The sequence below is a fragment of the Chionomys nivalis genome, chromosome 25, assembly GCF_950005125.1.
Source record: "Chionomys nivalis chromosome 25, mChiNiv1.1, whole genome shotgun sequence".
NCBI lineage: Eukaryota > Metazoa > Chordata > Mammalia > Rodentia > Cricetidae > Chionomys > Chionomys nivalis.
The window spans coordinates 3,451,932-3,477,732 of record NC_080110.1 but is presented as its reverse complement, the minus strand read 5'-3'; the positions used below and the strand labels follow the sequence as shown (position 1 = coordinate 3,477,732).

Here is a 25,801-nt window from a genome sequence, read left to right as displayed (position 1 = left end):
AGCTGTTGCCTTTGTCTCTATGGAATGCCTGGAAGAACACACACGGAATAGAAGGAGGAGAATGCGGTAGTGATGGACAGATCAAACAGAACATCCTGGGGGATCTACCCACCACGAGAGTGGATTCCACATGCAGGTCCCACACATGAAGAAATGAACGCTTTGCACAGGGAAGCCATGTTGCTGAAGTGACGTCAACATCCCATCTGAAGCTAGCAGGACTTACCCGGGGCTGGTGACAAAGCTGCATAGGCCTTCCCAAGAGCCGCTCATCTTCATGTGCCATGGCAGCTCCTGGTACGCTCTCCAGAAGACAGTTTGCCGCTGGAAGTACCTTATCAAGACCTGGTGGAAGTGCGTCTTCTTGTGGTTTGCCATGTTCTGGGGCACATGTGTGCTGCTCTCTCTGACCGGAGTGATTACACCTATTTCAAAACCAATTGCAGCCTCACAGTTCCGACTTTCTTAGTGTATGAAAACGCTATCACAAAAATATGACAACTCTATGCTATAATTACGGAAGGAACAGTCAAGGCATCTTGGAGAGTAGCTTGTACAGGGTTGGGGAAATGACCCGGTAGGGAACTCTTGCTGAACAAACAGGAGGCCTGGCATTTGGATTCCCCGGAACCCGTATAAGCACCAGGCAGATGTGAGGGCTCACCTGTAATCACAGCACTAGGGAGAAAGAGAAAGGGCAGCCCTGGGGCAGCCTAGTTGGCCAGCTATCTAAGTGAGCCAGGTCACAGCCAACACTGGGACAGGTACAATCACCCTACTGAGCATACTGCCCAGTGATGCCAATTCTGATGCAGGTACCTGCGGAAGTGTTTCCTTCACACCCATGGGTACCACCGAGGGGCCTTCAGCATCTGTCCTGTCTCTGGTTTTCTATCTGCTAAGTCCTGACAGGCTGAGCCACCTGGAAACAAACCTCCCAAAAGTCCGGAGTTTTGCTTAATCAGGGTCTGGTGGTATCTAGCCTTGAAAAATCGAAATACTGGAAGTGTTTTTACATTTTTTCCTAGACAATTTTTCTTTTCTTTGATTTTTCAGCAGTATTTCTTACAATCGAATGGAACCCACACTAAATGGCACACCAAGCCCCACATTGTCATAAAAACCATAGCCAAGAAGAATCACTGTTTAACCTTCTGCATTTGACTGAAACAGTTTCCAAGACACCCACATATTTGGAGAGAGTTTGGGCCATTTCGTCAAAAGTGCACACATATGTTCTGGTGACAATGAGGTGCTTATGAGACCCATGGAAGACACAGAAGACCCCCCCCTCGCTGCACGGTGAAGGCTTTTCTGTGGGGGGCACATTGAGAAAGTAAGGTAGGAAGTGGGAGAGAAAATAAATGGGGCAGATAATATTCTGAGTCCAGACTTGGAAGTGTTAAGCACAAAGGCTAAAATTACCAATATTTTGGGCTGGGTGTAGCTCATTGTAGAGTGTGTGCTTAACACATGGGCTCTGGATCCAATGGCCAGCACACATAATAAAGGATGAGGTTACGGGATGTTGCAGATAACACCAAATTCCATTTGTTCTTTTTACAAAATAGCCTCCTGAGGAAGAGAAGGCTAAGAATCCTCCGATGACAAATGAAGCTACTTAAAAAGCAGAGACCAGGGGACCGCTCTCCTCCAACTACACAGGGATGCGAGGGAAGGTCTGGCCTGCGCTTACACACTGTGGCACACTTCCCCTGGACAGACTTAGCCTTGAACACCTGAGACCTAGTGAGCCTCACACACTGCACTGACAACTGCTAACCTCAGGGGCTTCGGAGAACAAAAACCCAGTCTGCCTTTGGACTGGGGGGGGTGCCTGGAGTTCTAATCCAGGTTGGGAAATGCCAGAGGAGAATCATCTTAAATGCATGGCCACACAGTCATACAGTCCCAAACCAGCAAAGGAACTAGAAAACTGTCGTTCAAATAGCTGCCGCGGAGATTATATAGGTAACGGATGTGCCGCTATGCTTATGCGAGCTCCTATTACCCTCAAGGTAAATATCACCGTTATCCTTATTTTGCAAGTGAGGAACAGAGTTTAAAGGAGCTAAGCACATTGCATAAGATCTATCGGTTCTGTAAGATTCTAGAGTCACAGCCCGGTGGTGGTGGCGCACGCCTTTAATCCCAGCTCTTGGGAGGCAGAGGCAGGTGGATCTCTGGGAGTTCGAGGCCAGCCTGGTCTACAAGAGCTAGTTCCGGGACAGGCTCCAAAGCTACAGAGAAACCCTGTCTCGAAAAACCAAAAAAAAGAAAAAAAAAAAAAGATTCCGGAGTCATCACTTGTAATTAAAAAAGTCATTTTTAGAAGATGACATGGTAATTTTCCAGAAGGAGCTGAGAGGGACCCAGTCTGCTCCCTGAGGGAAACCCCTGGGGGGCTCAGTCATTGAAGTCAGATCTCCTCTAATTTATGCAACTGGTGTCCTGCATATTTACCCAGTCGTTTCCACCAGAGCGATGCCGAATGCCCCCTCCCTCTGGCCCAGCGCATTCTCAAGGCGCGGTTCCTCACCCAGCAGCTTGTGTTCCACCGCACTCCGCAGGGACTGGTGCCAGAAGCAAAGGAGGCCGTTGGGTTTCTCCTGGATCCAGTGCTTGGAGGCATTGCGGAAGGCTGCCCAGTGCACCGCGGTCACTTTTTGGTGGTTCCTGTAGCCCAGCATGTCCAAAACCTGGAGCAGTTCATCCTCAGCCAGCCCGCAGTGTGAGATGCACAGCAAACACAGCGCGTCGGCCACCCAGCCACTCAACCCTGTGCAGCCACAACAACGGTGGGGACAGAAGTACGGGAGAGCGTGAGTCAGTGAGAGTGGGGACCGCTCCCTCAACCAAGCAATAGCCCAGACTTACAAAGGAGTGAGCAAGTGACCAAAGTCACCCAGGAGGAGGTGCTGAGAGGGGATTTGAGCTCAGCCTACCTTCAGAGCCCATGGCATTACCCACAGTTCTCCGGGTCACAGCCAACACTGGGACAGGTACCATCACCCTACTGAGCATACTGCCCAGTGGTGCCAATTCTGATGCAGGTACCTGCAGAAGTGTTTCCTTCACACCCACGGGTACCACCGAAGGGCCCTTCATCTTCCGTCCTGTCTCTGGTTTTCTATCTGCCAGCTAGAGTAAAACCAGATCATGGAGAAACGAAGCACCATGGTCCACTGCCTTCTGTAGGCTGAAGGGACTCATACCACCCGCTGTCTCCAGGTAGAGGTGGGCCTGAAGCCCAGCTGATGAAGCTTCCCCTGAACTTGACTGAACTCAGCCAGGCTCTTCCTAGACCTGTGGCGGAGCTCCCCAGACCAGTCAGGATTGCTGGCCAGTGCTGGGAAGCTGCAGTCCCCGGAGGAAGAAGCCTGGGTTTTACTGCACAGTCCAGGGACGGGGTTGCACAGAATGGGTCTGTGTGACTCTTCTAGGGGACCTCACTTTCACCTCTGTGGAGATGGGGAACGGTACAGTAAACTTGAAATCCATTCCTTGATAGAAATGCAAACTGCAGAGCAGAAGATTTGGTGGGACAACAGAGCGCGGCGGTAATCAACGCATCCTGTACTCCTCATCCTCCTCTCCAAGCCCATTCCAGTCTAGGCTCCATGACGGAAGGGAAGACTGATGTGGTTGAAACAACACGAGGAAAGCCTGTTTCAAACCAGACTTTACAGGCCTACCGCACAAACAAAGGCTGGAGAGGATAAAAACTTCCCAAAGTCTGCTTGTTGAATATCACAAACAAATTCTAGAATACGTTGTTTACCACAAACAATCGACTTACAAGATGAGCTAACAGTGCTCCTGGCTTTTTTCCCCACCTAGGAAGAAAGCTGTTGCAGAACTGAGAAAGATTTAGGGGAGAGATGATAGGAAGTCAGGACTCAAGAAGTCGGGTATGGGGGCACACACTTTTAGTCCTAGAACCTGGGGGGCAAAAGCAGGTGGAACTCTGTGAGCTGGAGTCCAGCCTGGTCTACATGGCAAGTTCCAGGCCAGCCAGATCTACATAGAGGGAACTTGTCTCAGAAACAAAACAGAAGCAGGGTTGAGACTCTCTGTGGTGAGGATGAGGAACTGTACCAGCAGGGGGCAGCAGAGACAGACTAACCAAGAAAAGACACTGAGCTCCTTGGAGAAGCCAAGGAGAGATACTAAAGTTCACCTGGGATCATTTCCATAGCAGAAGACTGTGCAGAGGCAATGACAACCAAAGACACCTGGGCACCAAGGTTCCACCAAGGGAGGCATGGAACGTATTCGGATTCTTGCCAAAGAGGCCACATTGGCTGGAGACGTGGAGAATATACCTGAATCACTGGATAGGCTTGTACCAAAAGTACAACCGTGGATCAAGAGAGTGGTTTATATTGAGCCCTGAAAAATCCCAGATTTGTGCCTAATACAGTTCTCTTTATGGTCAGCATGTATCTCTTTAGACAGAATCACCATATTTAGACATATGAAGAAGAGTTAAATATGAATTTCAGATGAACTAATTTTTTAGTACAGATAAGCCCCCATGCAATATCTGGGGCATATTTATTCCGAGAAGTGCTTGTTATTTTTCTAGAATCCAATAAGTGATCGAGTGTGTCCCGTGCAATATCAGAGACATATTTCTATTCGTAATATTATTTTTAAAGATTTATTTATTATCAATATGTGTCTGCGTGAGTTTATGCGAATGCAGGTGCCTGCAGAGGCCAGAAGGTATCAGGTCTCCAGGAAATGGAGTTAGAGTAACTGTGAGCCACCTGAAGTGCATGCTGGGACCAAAACTCAGGTCCTCTGCTGAGGGCTTCTCCGATCCCTGGAATACCACTCTTTTCTTTTTATATCCCTCCCCCAAAATATTATTTGCTATTGATCTAAAATTCAAATCCATTTAAGTCTTGTGTTTCCTCTGACAATTCCCTCTCAAGACCCTTCTCCTGAGCAAGCGGACTCCCAACAAGATGTTCAAACTGCCCAAACCTTTTCCTGCAGCCACCGTGTCTGAGTTTGCCTCTTTATGCTTCAGATTCCAACTGTAATCTTCAACCCAGCGTTTCAGAATCAGCTCCCAGAGCTCCGGGATGGAAGCCACCTCCATGTACTCCCTCAGACACTGGAACTCATTGCGGTAGATCCTGCACTCCTGCAGTTCGCTGGCGATGATCGTGAGCTTCAGGGGGGTCAGGTTCGGCTTCTTCCTCAGAATGGGTTTGCTCTGCCCAAAGCGTTCCTGGTCAGGCGCGGAGAGATGCTGTCTGAAGATGCTGAACTTTGTGTCTTCGTCCCCCAGGCCCGAGAACTCCACGGTCCGCACATCGGGGCGGGTGCACAGCGATTTGCAGGACAGACTGGAGGAGACCGTGCTCAGAATGAACTTGCAGTGAGGAGGGAGTGAGCGTGGCAGCCACGAGAAGTCTTTCGCCTGTGGGAGACATTTGAAAACTTGAAAGACCTTAAAAGTACTTTGCTGGCTGGGCGGTGGTGGCGCTGGCCTTTAATCCCAGCACTTGGGAGGCAGAGACAGGTAGATCTTTGTGAGTTCGAGGCCAGCCTGGTCTACAAGAGCTAGTTCCAGGACAGGCTCCGTAGCTACAGAGAAACCCTGTCTCGAAAAACCAAAAAAAAAAAAGTACTTTGCTGATTGTTGATGGTTTTCACACTTAGAGAAGACGGAATATTGGGTGTGAGTACAGGGTAAGGGCAGGTTATGGCACCAAGAGTAACCTGGATAGGAAACCATTTGGTGGTAAGAAATTCAAATTCACACAGAATGAAACCATATTTGACTGATACATCTATGCTGAATCTAACAGTGCAAATCTGGATTCTTAAAAACAGGTTCCTACAAACAACTTAATAAAATCTCAAGCCTCTGAAGAATCACCCACAGTGATATCTAACAAAGGAAATCTAGCAAAAGGCAAATTGAACCTGCTTAGTAAAATAAGAAGACCCTGTTATGGTTTTTTTTAAAAAAAAAAAAAAACTGACTTTTTACAGTAAAACTATCACCACAAGTTAAACACCTAATATGATCTTTTCTTGATTATTGTTCAATTTTTAATTACACTTTCATTTCTTTGTGTCCACATGTGGAGGTGCAGGCAGGTGCCGTGGCACATGTGTGGAGGCCAGAGGACAGCTTTTGGGGTCAGCTCTCTCCTATCTGTGGACCCCAGGTATTCAGCTCAGGTTGTCAGTCATGGCAGCAGGCATCCTTCCATCCCACTGGCTCCGTGTGTCTGGTTCGGATCCCACCACTTCGTTATCTCTGAGCCATAGACAACACCTAGCATCTCTTTGCCCTCTGCCCCACCGAGGATGATGAGTAGTCTCTCTGGATGTCTGTGTATACCACAGACCTTTGATTCTGAGACAAAAAGAGTATTCTGATACATTTAAATCTGGTACTCTGCCCATGGTAAATGCCAGGTAAATATATGTCTAATAAAATACAAGGCAATATTTAAAATCAATGATGGATAGACCTAGGAGCACAACACAATAGAAACATATTAAATATAATAATCAGAGCCAGGCGATGTTGGCGCACGTCTTTAATCCCAGCACTCAGGAGGCAGAGGCAGGAGGATCTCTGTGAGTTCGAGACCAGCCTGGTCTACAGAGCTAGTTCCAGAACAGGCTCCAAAGCCACAGAGAAACCCTGTCTTGGAAAAAAAAGAAAAAAATAATAATCGGGGGCTTTTTTCATCAAGGAAGTGTAACTTTTGAGAGCTGTTACCTTCTGACCTGAAATCCCATAAATGCCGATCAACTCCTCAATCCCATCGAGGACGAGCACACACGGCTTCAAGCTGATGGAGGCTAGGAACACTTCTATAAGAAGTGAAAAGACCAAGACATTTGAGTCTTCGTTAAGGAAGTCCATTTCAATCTGAGGACCTACAACACAGAAATTTCAAATTAGGTGAGACCGTTCCAGTCACGGCTAGGGTGTGCTGATGGGCTCGGGGGCAGAGAGGCTGGGGAGTGAGTGCTGCTCACAGCTGTGCGGTGGACACTTGCACGGGCCTGGCTGGCTTCCTCGAGACATTCAGGCCAAAGCGGTTGGTGGGATTGGTCACCAGGTGTCTCCAGTACATTTTCAGGATTTCATATGAAAATACTATGTATGGTGTGTGTGTGTGTGTGTGTGTGTGTGTGTGTGTGTGTGTGTGTGGCTGGAGGCCAGGGGTAAGTGTCTGGTGTCCTCAGTTACTCTCCACCTCAGTTTTTGAGACAGGGTCTCTCTCTGAAACTGAAGCTCACTGCTGTCACACCAGCTGACCCGTGAGCTCCACAGACCCCTCCTATCTCCACCTTCCCCAGGAGTCCAAAGTTTGATACAAAACCATCACAATAAAGGAAAACTCCAAGCAGAAGACATTCTAGTAGACATAACTATTTTTTCTTAAAGTTATGTTAAAGATGATAAAGATAGTAATAAATTATGTTAAAGATAAAGATAGAAATTGATCCTAGATATTTCCCTTTGTTTGGAAAGACCCAATCTGTCTCTCTGAAAGGTCTGATTTAAATGTTAATATCTCAAATTAAAATTTTAATTTAATTTAAATAGTTTAAATTCCCATTTAATGACTTACCAGCAGGCAGACTTGGTTGCTCTCTGTATGTACACATGTTCCTGTGTGTGTGTTCACGTGTGTGGAGACATCATTCAACACAGGTTTGCTCGGAATCTTCTATGCCTGTGCCAGGCACTAGGTATATCAATGACCAATAAAACAGACATGGCCTCTAAACCCACAGGGCTTGCAAAGGGAGACAAACACTAAAACAAACAATACTGGGACCTTCGTAAATCACCTGGGGAATGAAGAAGGAGAAGTCCCATCCACAGGAAACACCATCACGAGCGGCTGGGACTACACTGGCTGTCAGTCAGGGAGCCCATTAGCCCGCTTACAGAGGTGTGGCCCGTGAACAGAGCCTTAAAGACTGAGAAAGAGTTCACCAGCAGAGGAAATGGAGAGAAGTGAATGAACACAGCAATGGGTCTACTCCAAAGAAAGCAAACCTGTGGAGCAGAGGGCAAGAAGCCAAGGAAGTGATCTTGGCCCAGGGCACAAAGCCTGTCACCAAGCTGAGGCTGTCTGCCCATTTATCCATCAACTCACGGGCAGGTTCTCCTGAAAGCCGAGCAAATACTAGTGAAGATCAAGATCTCCCAAAAGACTGAGACTTTCCTTCGCTGCCTCTCGGAGGCCACGCGGGGCAGCACTGAGGACAAAGAGTTTCAGAGTCAACCAGAGTCCCAGCTTCGACTCTACCCACGTGTCGCTTGGTGATGCCGCCACTCTGAGCCCTGGTCTCCTTGTCAGGATGCTAACGCTAGCTAAGGGCCTAGAACAAGGTGCTGATGAAGCCCTTAACGCTTCAATCTGTAGAACTCGCCTTTTGGGACTGCCACCCGATACTATGGGACGTGGTGGAGAGGAATTGTATCAAGAACAAAGCTTGAGAAGGGACGCCAGCTGCCAGCAAGGGGTGGGGGCGGACGGGACGGGACGGGAAGACAGGATATCAAGAGAGCCGGATGGTGGCCGTTCGCCTCCACCACATACTTTGTCCTAGCAGACCCAAGCTGGGGCCAGAAAAGCAGAAACAGGTCACACATGGCATTTGTTGTCCCAGAGAGGAAGGGTCCCTGTTCATATCTCACTGAGAAACGCTTGAAGGTGCGGAGAACAGAGGTGGGTCGCAGGAAACCCGGCCGAAGTGGCTGAACCTGCAGCCGCACGTCTGAGCGCTGCGCCCACGACCACCTCATCCCGGAAACCAGCTGAGCTGTGAAGCGCAGGCAGCCCTGAAAATGCCGCCGCTCAGCCTCGACCCTAATCAGGCTGCAGTGGCAACGGGGCAGACTCCCAGAGCAGCCTCTCTGCGCCCGAACCTAGAAGGGGGGGGGGGGGGGTCTCGCGACCCTTAATCGTGCACCCTGCTGCTTCTTTCTCCAACCCAGGGAGGAATGCTAATCCTACTAACAAATAACCACCAGGGTGCCGGGTGCCGTCGTCAATCCTCACACTTAAACCTTTCCACTCGCACGCAGCCTTAGGTTTACAGGTGAGAAACTGGGAAAAGAGCCTGAGTAAACAGTAAACTCAGGCTCGCTCAGGCTGTCTGGTTTACCCAGGCTTTTCTGAATCTGTCCTGCTGCCGCCAGACTAAAAGGCTGCTTGTTTGAAAGACAGCAGCTGTTTTTATTGGGCCTTTCCTGAGTCCCAAGACACGCTCGTTAAAATAACACTTCACTTCGGGGATAAAATCATAACTGGGTGTGTTCAGCCGAGCTTACATCATCAGCTACCAGCCCAGGCGAACACCTAGGGGATGTGCCAGAATAGACCTAGGAGCCTACGGAGGCGGAGACGGTCGGCCACACCTGTTTCTGCTGACTCTGATGTAACCTGCTCTACAGACTCGGGAAGTGCAACCAGAGAGAACTCAGCCGTCCACACTCACCCTGCATGCACACACCTGCCCTGCCCCCACGTGGATTGTATGAACGCTTCCAAAGACACTGTGAGGGACCTCAGATTTATTCAGGACCTAGGAGCACACACGGGTGGAGGGCAAGAGATGGACACATGTGAATACGCGCACAGCGCAGACGCAGAACAACGGTACCCACTACTGTTTATCAGTGCTTACTGGACGCCAGGCTTACACCGCACCCGAATGCCTTTGTCTTTTGTACTTTATCCTAGCTAATCCTCTTAAATGCCTAAACGATACTTTTCCTTTGATACCCACATTTGTACACATAGAAAAACAAAGCTGGGTTTGGCAGGCTTGTGATTGGAGCACTTGGGGAGTCGAGTTGGGAGTTCAAGGCCATCCTTGACCACACAACAAAATTGAGACCGCCCTGACCTACAGGAGACCTGTCTCAAAAAAATAAAAATAAACAAAAAACAAATAGGAACCAAGCCGCCACAGGAAGTTAAAATAACTTTCCCAAGGCCATAGGTTAGAATGCAGGTTCTCAGGCTCCCAGGACAGGATGAACATAGCACAGGCCTCCTGACTGCTCTCACTGCGGGAACAACACACCCTGCATCTGCATCACACATCCAGAACAGAACCCTTGACTTCCTCCAAACCTGCTTTCCCTCCCCCATCCCACGGGCACTGCCTGTCTCGTGAGCGGGCCTTGCCTTTCATTTAGTTTCCTAAAGCCCAGAAACAGGAATTGTCCTCAGTTTCCCCTCTCCTTCAACCCACATCCAGTTCTTCAGCAACTTCTCAAACTACCCACAGCCCTCAACCAACATGTCCATCATCTTGCTAGGACTGGTTCAATAACCAATGATAAGTGTCCCTCCCTGTCTGCGAGCTGGCTTCTCTGCGTCCATTTCCCATGCACCAAGTCACGCCATCCCCTGCTTGGAACCTCCACTGTGTTCTAGCTTCATATGACACAATCCACACCCGGTGTTCTGCCCTGCACAGCTCCCTCCCAAATGAAGCAGCCCTGCCCTCACTTCCTGCTTTGTCTGAGAGACCATGTCGCCATCCACCATCCAGTGTTGTCTGAGAAACCACGCCATCCAGTGTGTCTGGCCACACTGGCCCTCTGTTTCCAGCTCTGGAACCATAGCATGACTTGACCTTTCCCCTTTGCTGGAATGTTCTCCCTTCTGGTTTCTATGTGGTTAGCCTCTGCTGACTGTGAGATGAGAAGGAGGCTACCCGTCCCTTCCATGGGGAGGGGCTAGCTTTCCAAACCTGCCTGGAAGCACAGGCCTCCGGTTTGGAGGGACAGGCATGCCTCTTCCACTCCCCCCTTTTCTCTGGCCCAGCCGTTCTCAACATGGGGGTCGAGACCCCTTTGGGCAGTCAACCCACCCTCCACGAGGTTGCGTATCCGAAAGTTACATTACAGTTCATCGCAGCAGCAAAATCACAGTTATGAAGTAGCAACAAAAATAATTTAACGTTCCACACAACATGGGGAAGTGGGCTAAAGGCCCAGCGTCAGGGCAGGTGAGGACCCTGATCTAGCCCCAGGCAAAGGCAGGCCTTTCTAGAACAGCCTCTGAGAGAAAAGACTGCTTCCTCTGGGCACCGCAGGGATGAACGCTGCTTGCTACTCAATCAAGAGACACCAAGTAGACTATCACCAGGAAGAGAGAAGCTCTAGGAAGAGAGAAGCAGGATATGGGGGTGAATCCCTAAGGATTTACTCAAGACAAGAGAAGGCCAGTCCCAAGGGAACTGTTTCTTTCTCTTTCTTTTCGTTTTTGGTTTTCATTTTGTCTTTTGTTTTACAAGACAGGGTTTCTCTGTAGAACTTGCTTTGTAGACCAGGTCGTCCTGGAACTCACAGAGATCTGAGTCCCTCTGAGGGCTGGGACGAAAGGGGTGGTGGCGACACCTGGCCCAAGAGCTGCTCACTTCTAATTCGGATGGCACTTCAACAATTTTAAAGTGAATTATCCTTTGAGTTATGATTTTATTTTCATGGGAAAAGGACACAACATTTTTAATGATTTTTCTTTTTATATTAAGGTTCACACTTGTGTCAAAATGAATTTTTTTTTCTGGTCTTAAGAACTTTTGGGTTTTAGTTTGACAAGTGACCTGTGGTGGTTAAAGCAGTCATATTGATATTTATAAAAAGTAAAAGTGGGGGCTGGAGAGACGGCTCAGCAGTTAAGAGCACTGGCTGCTCTTCCAGAGGACCTGGGTTCAATTCCCAGCATCCACAAGGCCGCTCACAACTGTCTATAGCCCCAGTTTCAGGGAACTCTGACACTCTTACACAAACATACAAGCAGGCAAAACATCAATGTACATAAGATAAAAATGAATATATTATTATTATTATTTTGGTTTTTCAAGACAGGGTTTCTCTGTAGCTTTCGAGCCTGTCCTGGAACTAGCTCTTTAGACTAGGCTGGCCTCGAACTCACAGAAATCCGCCTGCCTCTGCCTCCCAAGTGCTGGGATTAAAGGCGTGCGCCACCACCGCCCAGCAATAAATTATTTTTTTTTAAAGTAAGAGTGGCGTGCAGAAAGACTAGCAGGTGTGTGTGTGTGGGGGGGGCTTGTGCTGTCCCCTGCCTGTGAGGCTGGCTCCGTTACCATGGGCTCTGTGCTGCAGCTCCATGACGAAGTAGTGGATCACGGTCATGATGTCACTGCTTTCGCACGTGCTTCCCACAAAGTATGGGATCATCAACACTCCGGGATGTTTGCTTCTGAAGTCGCTGACCCAGCTGGCGATGAGAGTGGATTTCCCACAGCCGCGTTCTCCAGACAAGAGCAAAATCGACTTATAAGTCGGAAGGGAATTTACTCTGAAAAACAGAAGGGTAAGTGGCAGGCACGGATATTTACCAAGAACGGGAAGGAGAGGAGACATTTTCCCTCTAAGAGAGGTGATGCTCTGGTCTTAGTCAGGAGGCTTCAGGAGGCTTCAATCATTCCTCCTCGGACCTGCAGCTTTGTACAACATGAGGTTAGTAGAGTAGAGATGGGAACTTCAGAAGGTTCCTCTGGCTAGACAGACCCTAGGACTGTCCGACGTGAACTTCAAGTACAGTCAAGGGCAGCATCAGAGGACTGCTTAAAAGACTGAAATAAGCCGGGCGGTGGTGGCGCACGCCTTTAATCCCAGCACTCCGGAGGCAGAGGCAGGCGGATCTCTGTGAGTTCGAGACCAGTCTGGTCTACAAGAGCTAGTTCCAGGACAGGCTCCAAAACCACAGAGAAACCCTGTCTCGAAAAACCAAAAAAAAAAAAAGACTGAAATAAAAACTCTCAAGTAGGTCACTAAAAAGCTGCCATTTTGCAATAATTCCATCTTCATCGATATAAATTGGGAATCAATGCTCTATTACTTAAATTCCTTCATTAATAATTTTCTTTCTTTCTTTTTTTTTTGGTTTTTTCGAGACAGGGTTTCTCTGTGGCTTTGGAGCCTGTCCTGGAACTAGCTCTTGTAGACCAGGCTGGCCTCGAACTCACAGAGATCCGCCTGCCTCTGCCTCCCGAGTGCTGGGATTAAAGGCGTGCGCCACCACCGCCCGGCTCTTTTTATTTATTTATTATTATTTGGGGAGGTGGAGACAGAGTTTCTCCGTGTAGCCCTGGCCTGGCAGTCCTGGAACTCACTCTGTAGACCAGGCTGACTCAAACTCACAGATCCATCTGCCTCTTCCTCCAAAGCGCTGGGATGAAAGGCGTGCGCCACCACTGCCAGGCTTTCACCAATAACTTTCAAAACTGGGATTTAATTTTGAGTCCTTCTTCTACCTCTGCCATCAGCCAGAGCAAGCTTGTTGAAATATGTCATCTAGGTGACCTGTGAGGCCAGACAGCCATCAGTTCGTCTCCACACCCCTCCCACCCCCCGCCCCTTTCCCTGCCTGGCATCTCCACTGTTTCTCTAGCCTCGGGGCTTCTGTATTTACAGTTCTGTCTGGAATGTTCTTCCAGGTCCTGTTTCCACATTTGCATAGCGGCTGCCTCGCTCATTTCTATTAGTTACCCACACATCACTTCATCACCCAGGCCTTCCCTCGCCCTATCCGCTGGCCCCTTCCTTCTATTTCAGTGTGCTCCACTGGCCCTTGAAGACATGGAGCACACTGCACACCTCATACATGCTGCTTAGGTAGTCCCTGTGCCCAGGATCAAATGCCACAGGGGCGGGAATGAAACTGTGTGCGACACCAAGCAGGTCAAACCAACGGTACAAACACAGATGAGATGCATCTGCATAAACAGACAGAGTCGTCATGGACGTCATGGATGACAAATGGAAACCTTCTTACTGAAAACTCTACTGCTAGGAGGCTGGTGCATGACCTGGCGTGGCGGCACATGCTTATAATGTCAGTACTCAGGAGACATGGGAAGATGGCCAGGAGTTTAAGGCCGACCTAGACCAGAGAGTGAGTTTGAGGCCAGCCAGGGCTACAGCGTGAGATCGAGTCTGAAGGAGACAGAAAGAGAGAAGTAAAGGAAGAAGTTGGTATTGCGGTCATACTTTACACCTTAGAACGAGGAGCATCCTTCTATTGACTTACAGTGTTCAGGAACACTAGAACGAGGAGCATCCTTCTATTGATTTACACAGTGTTCAGAAACACGCAGTATGGGGCAGTGCTCCAGATGGTAGAGCAAACAGAGCCCTAACTGTTTCCACACAGTTAAAAAGACTACCTAATCACTGTGCTCTTACTGGGTCCAATTTAAATTCTTCAATTACAACAACAACAACAAAAAAGATGGCCTATTCAAAAACAATAAAACACTGAGAATCTACAAAGCAAAAATGTTAGTTTTAAAGTACACCGCTGATTTTCATTCTACAAGGATATATAACCATGACCGCTATTTAACTCCAAAATGCATCCAGTATCCCCAAAAACCTCTGTCCCCTTAATAGTCACCCTCCTTTCCGTGCCCACTCTCTCTCAGCAGAAACACCCTGACTCTCTGCTTCTGCCGACTCACCTATACAAGCCTAACATTGTTAACCTTTGTATTCGCCTACAGTCTGAAAAGCGTCGGCTGACTCTCACGCTGCCCTGTCGTGACCTAGCATGGGCACCCAGATCCACCAGAAAGTTCGGTGGCCGCGCTGAGTGGCCTGCGATGGGAGTATTGCACCTAGGATAGGAACTACGAAGGCCTGCCGGTGCCATCCCGGCTACTGCCGCCTTATTCCAAATCACAAAATTCTTACAGAATAAAGGAGATCTACAGGAGGAGCTAGAGGAGGAGACTGAAAACAATATTCTATGGAGGCTTCCTGTCCTTAGAAACGAAACTTGGAGGGACGCTATCCACAGCCCCAGCGTCTGTGGGTGGGAAATGGGTCTCTGAGCACCACCGGTGGAAGAGATGTGGGGGCTGGCTGTTCTGTGCAGGACACCAGATAAACAAAAATGGCTGCATGCATTGTGTGTAATAAGCTGATTCCTTATCAACCCAAGTATGATGTGGTACATATCCTAATAAATGCCTGGTGAACATTTTGATACAATTTATACTGACATAGGTGGAAGCTCTTTGTAAATGACTTAATAGCGTTCATTCTCCTTAGTTTCTTTTGCTTACGGTCATTCCATAATCCTCAGGGATTCGTTAAGCAAATGTTGATGAATGAGACTGAAAAGGACCGCCCCTTGGTCCTTCAGAGCCCCCTTTTCACCTTGAGAGCCTGTGAAATGCTTCAAAAGAACAGAACGGCTAGCTTTGGAGCCTGTCCTGGAACTAGCTCTTTAGACCAGGCTGGCCTCGAACTCACACAGATCTGCCTGCCTCAGCCTCCTGAGTGCTGGGATTAAAGGCGTGCACCACCACCACCCGGCTTCTGAAGCACAGCTTCTACAGTCTTTTTCTTTTTTTCTTTTCTTCCTTTAACTGAATTTTTAATTTAAATTTTTACCATTTTTAAATATTAAAATATAATTACATAATTTCCCTTTCCTCTCATCCCATGCTCCCTATCCTCTTAAATTTATAACCTCTTCTTCCTCCATTACTATTGTATTATATTTATATGTATATACATGCATAAATATGTAAGTATAACCTGCCGAGTCTGGTTAGTGCTGCTTGTACGTATGTGATTTCAGGGCTAGCCCATCTGGATTAGATAACTAATTAGAAGGCTCACCCCAGGGAGGACTAACTCTCCATCTCTCAGAAGTAATTAGCGGTTTGTAGTTCTTTGTCTGTGAGTGAGGTCCCCTGAGATGTCCCTCTTCCACATTAGAATGCCTCCTGGTGTCCCGGCTCGGGGCTGGTTGCGGCAGCCATCCTGCTGGGTACTGCCAGGGTGACTCTCACAGGTCTTCCTGACAGAAACTTACCGGAAAAGGGAGGCCAGACAGTCTGGATTTGGAGGCTCACATTACCTTAGCCCCGTAAAATAAAGAGGATTTCTGAACCTCTTACCTGAGGATGGAGTCTAGGCCCGAACCTGCTGTAGTTCTGTCGGAGTCTGTCCTGTCGGAGTCAAGCCCGACGTCTTTCAAGGCAAATCTTTCCAGGATTTCAAAGGTCCTGTTGGACTCCTTGGAGACAACAAAAACCTGCTTGCACTTCTCAGCGAAGTCTTCATGGTACAAACGCTCAAGACTGTGTTTGTAGTCTCGACGGTGAAAAAGATAAACGAGGTATTAGATTTGCAGTTTCGCATCTTTGGTTCTGCGTGACCCTTCTAAGTGCCCAGGAAGGGAACCCACCCTTCCGTGTCTGTATCGCTCTCTCTCTGGCTGTGCCATATTCTATAGCCCAATGCATATAATAGTGAGAACAGCCATAGTCCAGGGGTTCTCAACCTTCCTAATGCTGCAGCCCCTTAAAACACAGTTCCTCGTGGTGTGGCGACCCCTGGCCATAAAATTACTTCGTTGCTACTTCATAACTGTCATTTTTCCTCTGCTATGAATCATAATATAAATGTCTGATATACATCCTCCCCAAAGGGCCACAGCCCACAGCTTGGAAACCACTGCCATGGGCAGACCATGTAACCTTCCTGGTGCCATTTGTACTCGGAATCCAACTTTCATGACCTGAAAGCAACAAGGGTTAAAAGCAAACATAGACTTGATACATACATTCTGTTTTCTATTCCGACTGCTAGCTAGTACCGAGGTTCAGTTTTCAGGTATGTGCGTACATGCGTGTCCTCCAGGGCAGAGGTTGGGGAGTACAGCTTTTTCTTCTTCAGGTAAAATGTTCCAACATGGACGATAGCCATAGGCATAGATGCAGCTTTGCCATAAGGGGAGTCTTTTAAATTCTGGTAAATATGGAGGACCAGATAACCAGATGATCTCTAATGCTCATTCCGGCTCCAATTTGCTTCAGTTCCAAACCTACTGCCTGGTTAGGGTCAGGGCATTCTGGCCTACCAAAATACCCTCCTGTCTTTGAAGAGACGCGTATTCCCAAGTTTAATCTGCTTGCAGACGTGGGAGGTGGGGAATGAAGGAGAGTATCAATAAATGAAACAGAACATACGTGGTCTGGTAGATTCCCAAAAGACACAGCTTGCACCTCCACAACTAACTGCGCCTCCCTGAGGTTGAGATTCGGCCCAGAATAGACTTAGACACCCAGTTTGGCCAAGGCCAGATCCAAGAGCTTCAACAGAATTTAGGACGACCTTACAAGTCTCCTGAACTAACCTTGACCACCACTACGTCAGTTTCTCTGTGAATAGTAGAAGGGCTTTACATTCATTTTGAAAGCTAGCTTACAAAGAAAGGGTCCTGTACAGCATTTCCATCCATGTGTCATGGAACTTCTAAGAGTCAAGTCCAAGCTTAAACAAGATGATCCGCATGAGGATGAGGGAGGGTCCGAGAATGAGAATATAAAAATGTAGATTCCAAAAATAGGAATGTAGAAATAAAAAAAGAATAAATGTAAGCCTAGGAGAATGAGAAGAGACTGTCAGCAGCTTTCTCAGCAGCTTGAGGATGAACTATTAACAGTGGGTTACTCTGCTTCACAACCCAAAGCCCTATTCACAAGGCCAAAGCATCTCTCTGCAAACTGAGAGCTAGCCTACGGATATGAGCTGAGTCAACGTTTAGGAAATAGATCTATGACCTCTGGGTTACGCACTATCCCTGCTATGGGAAACTGGCAGCATCAAAGGGAGAGCACAGGGCTCAGTGAACACCACTGGGAAGGACCAAGGAAGACAATAGATTAAGTACACACACTAGTTTAACTGAAAAACTCTGTTAATGGAGATTGTAAAGCAAGGCAATCTGTATCTGAGTTTTACCTTGAGATTGTAAAAATTCCTTTGTTCAGACCTAATACTTGGTGCCCCTACTATAAAAAGGTGGGTTCAAGCCGGGCGGTGGTGGCGCACGCCTTTAATCCCAGCACTTGGGAGGCAGAGGCAGGCGGATCTCTGTGAGTTCGAGGCCAGCCTGGTCAAAGAGCTAGTTCCAGGATAGGCACCAAAGCTACAGAGAAACCTTGTCTTGAAAAAACAACAACAACAAAAAAATCCAGTGGGTTCAGAAATCGGCCTATGCCACAGTCTTACAAAAACAAACAAACATCTCTGGCTGTGGTCTCAGCTAGTTGATAAGCTTTTTGTGCCCCATGGAGATTTTTTATTTTATTTTCAAAATTTTTTCCTGGATTCTGGTTTCTGGAATAAAGTTTGCTTCTGGGTTATTAGACTTTGGTGGTCTGTCCCCATCTTTGAATGACCCCCCTGGACCCAACAGATGACACGTGCAGCTGACCCAGCCACCACACGTGCCTGCACATACATGAAGACACACACACACACACACACACACACACACACACACGTATACACTGACAACTCTACATTGCTTTTCAGCGGCTACCAGCTGACCAAATGGTTTTCTACGGCCCTGGCTGTAGACTATGAGAGCCTCACTCCACCTGAGTTATTATTGAAGGGGCCACAAGGAAAGAATTTAACACCTGCTTCCAAAACATTTTTATAATTTATGTAATATAAATAATTTACATTAACATTATTTAATTGTACATTTATAATTCATATAATATAAACAATTGATATTATAGAACCCATTATGAATCTTCTTATTTATTGAGTGTATATAAATCCATTTAAGAACAAAGCCTGAGGGCTGAAGAGATGGCTCAGCAGTTAAGAGTGCATACTGCTCTTGCCAAGGGCTTGAGTTCAGTTCCCAGCCCCCCTCGGGCGGCTCACAATTACCTTAACTTCAGCTCCAGGTGATCCGGCACCGTCTGGGGTCAGAGCGCACCTGCACTCATGTGCACAGACCCCCACATGCATACTAACACATACGTACACACATGTAATTTGAAAGTAAGAGTGAAACAAGAAGAAAGTCTAAAGTAAGCTAACCTTTCGATAATATTCAAAACCGAGGGCTAACGAGGCCCCACAAGACCTGAGCTTATCCCTGAAGGAAGGAGAAAAGCAATTCCTCGGTGCTACTCTCCGGCCTCCACATTGCCTACTGCAGCACAAGAGCCCTCTGCAGACACATGTACATCATACACACGCATGCACATCCAGAACATCAAAAACTAACATAAATACCCTAACACAATAAGGTGGCCTTAATCCAGACATAAAGAAAAGCCTGATTCTTTTACACATGAGCGACTGTTAATCAGGTACGTTTCAGGTTGAGATCAATAAGAGAATAGTAATTAATATGAGCCACAGTTTGAACTTTAGTCAGATGCAGGCACTCTTCCAGATCCCATTTGTTGTCATTCGTCCTTTGTAAGAATTTCCTCGGGCTAAATGTTCTGGGCTTTTTTTTTTATTACTTTCGAGGTATTTACTGTCAATCTGTTTTATACAAGAAACCAGTGCTTATCAAGAGTAACTTGCGCCGGGCGGTGGTGGCGCACGCCTTTAATCCCAGCACTTGGGAGGCAGAGGCAAGCGGATCTCTGTGAGTTAGAGACCAGCCTGGTCTACAAGAGCTAGTTCCAGGACAGGCTCCAAAGCCACAGAGAAACCCTGTCTCGAAAAACCAAAAAAAAAAAAAAAAAAAAAAAGAGTAACTTGCAAACTCAACAGCTTGGAACTGGAAACTCTAGGACCTAGCACAGGCTGGACCGAGAGTCCGGAACCCTGTCCCCGCGGCCATCGTTTCTTTGGCCGCCTCGCATCCCCTGGCTTGCACTGCAGTTCAGGAGCAGCCCTGGATTAGCATCTGGGACTCATTCAGCCTCAGTTCTCTTTCTTCAGCTCATGACTGCTCTTCCCAATACAAGATTAGCTCAGCAGAACATCACTTTTTTTTTTTTTTGGCCCCACTGACTGAGTCAAATACAAACATATGACCCAGCTCAGGCGCTCAGAGACAGAAGACCCCACTCTAAGACTCAGAGTCAATCCTTCTGACTTTGAACCTGGAGCTGCTGCAGTCGGTTTTCCTTCCATGACAGGGAATTCAAGGTGTTGAGCCCACATCAGGACAGCAGATCCCAGCTGAGACCCAAGCCCAGGCCTACCATTTGAGCACCGGGATGAAGCCTACAGGAGCCAGAGCTAAGCCCCGCCTCTGCAGTTCTGTAAGCAAGTTTTAATACAATAGGATGGACCGGGGCCCAAACTCTGCGAGCCTCCTTTTCTATTGACGTCACTTACAACCAAAAGACTGACAGACTGTCGATGTTCTTTTCTGGGGTCCCTCATGGTTTGGCTGACAAACAGTTTCACGTCACCAGCACTTAGAGTCACCACATCCACCGCTGCTCCTAATCACGTTATAAGGTCTGTTGACTCTCTGGTCCCAGCCAGGATCTGAGACTACGCCAGCTATTGTGACGTTGTATGCCCACATTCACTAGCCCTTACATTAGAAACTGCAACATTTGTGCGTCGTTCCTTGAGCGTGCAACCGAACATAGTCATCTTCTTACCCGTAAACATACCGCATGCATGTGGACATTCCTCCTTTCGTGCTACTTGACGAGTTTTCCGTCCTGAAGCCTGTCTGGGTGAAGAACCACTGTTGCACTCTTAAAGGCTGCTGGCTTTTCAATCGCTCGCGTGCACACTCACAGGACATTACTTTCAGAACCCTAACAAAACCGCTGTGTTCTGAGGCGATATGATGTGGGGCGGGGCTTCTCACTTTAGCTTGCCTGCAAATCTCCTAGTCAGCTCCCTAAAATGCAAATTCTAATCCAGCAGACACGGAATGGAATATTAGTTAGTTCGTGCATTCCGCGGAGTAGTAAAGGATCTGCAGATAAGGATGTGAGAATCAGAGGGGCCTGACCTGAAGACCTGGATGGGTCCCTTAGGAGTCATGTATCACTGGGAAGATGCTTAACCATGGCACAGCCATTTTCACACGCTCATCAGCCAGACCAGAAGGTTATCCTTCAAGAGCTACTACACCTTAAAGGTTAAATGTGACACTATGCACACATCACTAGACAATAAAGGATCCTTCCCTAACTGTGGCACACTGGCGGTTAGGACCAGACAGCCGGCATCATGGAGATCTGTCCTGTGCGGTTACATGCCCACCCTCTACCCACTAGACACGGTGCTTTTCTTCACTTATGACAACCACGATTCTCTGCAGATGAGACCAAAGGGGACAAAAATTGAGCCTGGGTGAAAACGCCCCTCTAGACCTACACGCGGATGCCAATGTTCTGGGTCTTCTCTGCTCTAACTTCTAGTAATCTCCAGGTGCGCGATGAGCTCTTCTCTTCAGTGCCAAGAGTCCTCTTATGGAGCACCCAGGTTCAGTTCCCAGCATCCACTGCTGGCCCACAGCTGCCTAGAACTCTAGTCCCAGAGGTTCTGACACTTTCTTCTGACCTCCTCAGGCTCCTGAATGAACACAGTGTGTATGCATGCACTCAGGCGCATGCACAAACACACACACACGCACACACAACTATATTTTTAAAGAGAGCAACATATGCTACAAGATTATGGTAAAAATTTAAAATGCTTAGTAAGTATATTCAACTATTTGAAAGTCCCTTTCGTGGGTCAGCGAGCTGCCTCAGCAGGGCAAAGCCACTCCCTGCACAAACTGGATTACCTGAGTTCTGTTCCTGCAGCTCACAAAAAGCCAGATGTGAGAGCCAGAATCTATTACCCCGGCACTGTGGGATGGGAAGTAGAGAGAGGAAACTGTGGGCCAGCCAGACCGGAGTATGCTGGCCACCAGAAGCGAGAGATTCTGCCTCCACAGGACAAAGGGGAAAAAATGATTCCCCAAGTTGTCCTCTGCCCTTCAAAGGCACCATGGTATAGTCATGGTGCATGCGTGTACACACACATACACACACACACACACACACACACGCACGCACGCACACACGCACACACGCGCACATTAAATTTCTTTTTTTAATCCCTACATTTACTGACCTATGTTTTCCATGATCGTAGGGGCTGGGTAGAGCTTTTCCACAACAGCAGACCAGTCCTTGAAAACCATCTCCCCCAACTCGTCCAGGTCTCTGTAGAATCTGACCCGAAGCCCTTTACCAATGATCTTGGCCTTCAGTTTTCCAACTCTCAGCTTTTCCTCTTGTCTCATCAGAGAAGCTGGGGATAGCTCTTCCTCCTCCTCCTCGCTGAAAGTCCTCAGCAGCAAGTTCGAGGTCCGGAAGTAGAAGAACTGAAATGGGGATTCCTTCTGAAATGCCGCCTGCATGATCTCAAACTCCGTCAGGCTGCAGGTGGGAGTCTGCAGGACCCAAGGGTAGCCATTTTTGGCAGCGATGTACAGATTTTGTTCACCCTTGGACAGACTTGTGAAGTCCTTGACCTTGGTGAACACAAAGGGTGTGTAGCCGGGGAGGAAATCCCCGTAGGTCTGCCCCAGCAGGCAGATGAAGAAGGGGAAGCAGCTATCCACGTAGTCAAGGCAGAGCTTCAGGCTCTGCGAGCGTAGACAGGCATGCTGGCGGAACAGGTTGGCGGTGAAGGACTTACGGACCTTCACAGCGGACCACCTCAGGTCCACAGCTTTGAAGTAGGTGCCCCGGGGGCTGCAGAAGTCATTAAGTCGAGGAAAGATGGTGTTGGCCAAGAAGTCTCTCTCTTCTTGGAAGTCGTCTAGAGTGGAGCAGATGTACGGTCGGATGGGTTTCTGGAGTTTTAAGATGGGTTGGCTGCTGTACCTTGCTCCAGGTTCGCTTGACTTCGGGTTCATTTCAGCAGCTTAGGGGTGACATCGCACTTGGAACAAGACAAGTTGTAGCCTGGCTCAATGGCCAAGGTCCAAAACTTAAGTCTCCTCCTCAGTTGTCCTATTAACAACCAGTCAGCTTTGCTGAAGTCGTGTCTTGAATTAATTGTGTCCTGCCCGAGGAAGAGATGCCGCAGTCAATCTGGTTATGGAAGGGCGGAAAAGGGCAAACAGATGTATTTTAGGATGACCGGCAGCTTGTGTCCTCCCCTGACTCCCCACAAACCTTTAGCGGAAGAACTAAGGACGCATAAGACAAAGGACACAGGGCTTCCCTCCTTCCCCAGAGTCCCAGCCCAACCGCTACTTCTGCCCCATAGAAACATAAAGACCAATGCAGGGTGACGGAGAGAAAAGGAAGGCAAGTCCACAAATGGACTCTAAGAGGAGCCGCAACAGCCAAGAGGACTCATGATGGCCAGAGCAAGAATGGAAATAGGTACAAAGCGAAGGACAGCGTGGGGGGGAAACAGGCCAAAGACCAAGATCAAGAATGTGGCGGGTGGTCAAGCAAAGTCTGTATCCCGGAACCCGATTGGGCTCTGTGGCTTCATCTTCAGTTCTACAAGCTCACATACATCACACCTACTGGAATTTAATCCCACTGAACTAATGGAAAACACTCCAATGAAGCCACAGCTATATGCCTGCGAGGGCTAAACATAGTTACAAAAACTACTTCACCGGTCGAGCTTTTTCTCGATACACCTTACTTCCACGCCAAATATTACTTTTTAAATTATATTTATTCCTTTATGGTAAAACATGTCAGAAGCATAAAAGAGTTCCTAAGATCGCCTAACAACATTTAAGCCCATGCCTTTTTTTAAAAACGTATGAACTCTCTGCATTGGGTTGCTTCAATAATCCCACGAAATAGAGACCACCACCCTACCACACAGATCAGGAAGCAAAAATTTCGACAGGATAAACAACGTGTCCAAAGTCACAGTTACTTTATGATTAATTTACTTATTGAGGGTGGGGGCGTGTGTGCACCACAGCCAATGGGAAGACATCAGAGGACGACTCTGGAGAGGCAGTCATCCGCCTCCACCACATGGGTTCCGGGGAATGAGCTCAGATTAGCAACCTGGTAGCAAGTGCCTTTACCCACTGGATCATCACAGGAGCCTGGATATTGAGATTTATCCACAGGGCAGGCTGACTCAGAATGTGTTCATTACAATGTCTCCACACTATAGAGGATAGACCTGAAGTGTCAGGAGACTGTAAATCAGTATCCTGTCCATAAAAACAACTGCCCATGGGGCTGGAGGAATGGTTCAGTGGTTAAGAGCACTGGCTGCTCCTCCAGAGGTCCTGAGTTTTATAGATATATATAAACTATATATATATCCGGGGGAGCTGTTCATACCCCCAACTGTATGCCCCTTTGCCTATCTGGATTTTCCTTCCAAGTTTAACTGCAAGTCAGGGGACCAATGGCCTTAGAACTGCTCAAGAATTATGACAAAAATCACAACCAAGATAGCCATTGACAGTAGTAGCCATAAACACACATGTTAAAGAGAACTAGCCAGGACTGATGGTGCACTGCTTTAATCCCAGCAACTGGGAGACAGCGGCGAGTGGAGGCCAGACCTGTCTACACAGTGAGTTCCAGGACAGCCACGGCTACACAGAGAGATGGCTCCGTGGATAAGAACACTTGCTTGTGAAGAGGACCAGGGTTCAGTCCCCAGCACCCATAGGGTGGCTCACTAGGAAGCAAGAGAATCAGATCCAAAGGTAAGGAGCTTAAAAACCCCATCCAGTATGGCACTGGGGGAAGGACAGAGCAAAATGAAAACTAGAGATGGGTCACAGGACAAAAGTCAGAAAAAACAGACATGAGGAAAACTCACTAGGAACCCCAGAAACTGTGTGTGTGTGTGTGTGTGTGTGTGTGTGTGTGTGTGTGTGTGTTCCTCTATCCTCTCACTGAACCCGGAGTTTGTTATTTTGACTAAGTAGTCTGGCCAGAGAGCTCTGTCCCTACCTTCACCACCCCACCCCCAGCCCTGGGGCTACAGACCAGCGTCTGACCATTACACAAGGACTGAGAATCCTAACTCGGGTCATAGTGCAAGTGGAGCAATCATTTTATCCGCTGGGCCTCTCCTCGGATACCCGTTTATTTTACAGGGAACTCAGCCAGCAAGCTCAAAGGATCAAAAGAGCAAAGTTGAGTCAGATGAGGGCCGACCACCTCTTCTGTTAGCTTCCTCTCTGTCTGTCTGTCTCTCTCTGTCTCTCTCTCTCTCTGTGTCTCTCTCTCTGTCTCTCTCTCTCTCTCTGTCTTTCTCTCTCGACCATCATCTGCAGAAACTTCTCCCCACAAACAGTAGTTTTATTTTGGAGGACAAATCTCATTCTCAGTTCCTCCCAGGTGCAGCCCCAATCTGCCCCCAGCCCCCACTGGCCAGTTAAGATGCATCTGTCCGCAGTTCCAGAACAGATGCTTACTTGCTCCATTAAAAAAAAAAAAAAAAAAAAAAAAAAAGTGATGTTAGGCTCTCAAACGCAGAAACAAACACAAGCAGAGAGGCATAATGCCTGCGTCTTAGGCTTCTCTGTGCTTCGGTAAAGGTAGGTAAATCAGGCAGATGTAAATAAGGCATCGCCACATTATGTAAACACCAAACCACAGATTCAAGATAAGCAAGTCTGAATTCCGGAAGTCGACAAAGGGACACTGTCACTGAAAAGCCTGCCTTCAGGAATTTGGATGCTCAGAAAACAACTCCAGTTTTCTTGGAAGAAGCGGTGATAGAGCAGGTGTGTCAGAGACAAACGTGCTGGTGGAAAATGTGTTAAAATAAGTCTAAGGAGTTTAGAAAACATTTCAGAACACACAAGCTGGCGTTAGGGACTTCCCTCACCAGAAAGAGCCCCTTTGCTGTCTTTCGGAAGGCGGAAAGAGGTTTCTACGAAGTTTCAAAGCCACGATCCAGGCTATTTGCAAGCCCTGCGGCTTTTGCTCTCAAGTATCAGCAAATGTCCTTTCCTGTTCTGTGCTAGCCTGGACTTCACCAGCGCACGGTGCAGCTGATTCGTGG

At 47.9% G+C, this 25,801-nt stretch overlaps 1 protein-coding gene across 1 annotated transcript in view; it reads right to left on the bottom strand.

Annotated features, from left to right (window-relative positions):
- Positions 1–22,703, bottom strand: part of LOC130866582 (tetratricopeptide repeat protein 41-like) — a 47,404-nt gene extending 24,701 nt beyond the window's left edge. Inside the window, exons 1-7 of the mRNA XM_057758123.1 lie at positions 21,914–22,703; positions 15,952–16,147; positions 12,124–12,338; positions 6,755–6,915; positions 4,993–5,434; positions 2,540–2,779; positions 227–425 (exon numbers count right to left, since the gene is read on the bottom strand). Of these exons, the coding sequence (XP_057614106.1) occupies positions 227–425; positions 2,540–2,779; positions 4,993–5,434; positions 6,755–6,915; positions 12,124–12,338; positions 15,952–16,147; positions 21,914–22,703 (2,243 nt within the window). The remainder of the gene's footprint in view (positions 1–226; positions 426–2,539; positions 2,780–4,992; positions 5,435–6,754; positions 6,916–12,123; positions 12,339–15,951; positions 16,148–21,913) is intronic.
- Positions 22,704–25,801: the final 3,098 nt, after the last annotated feature.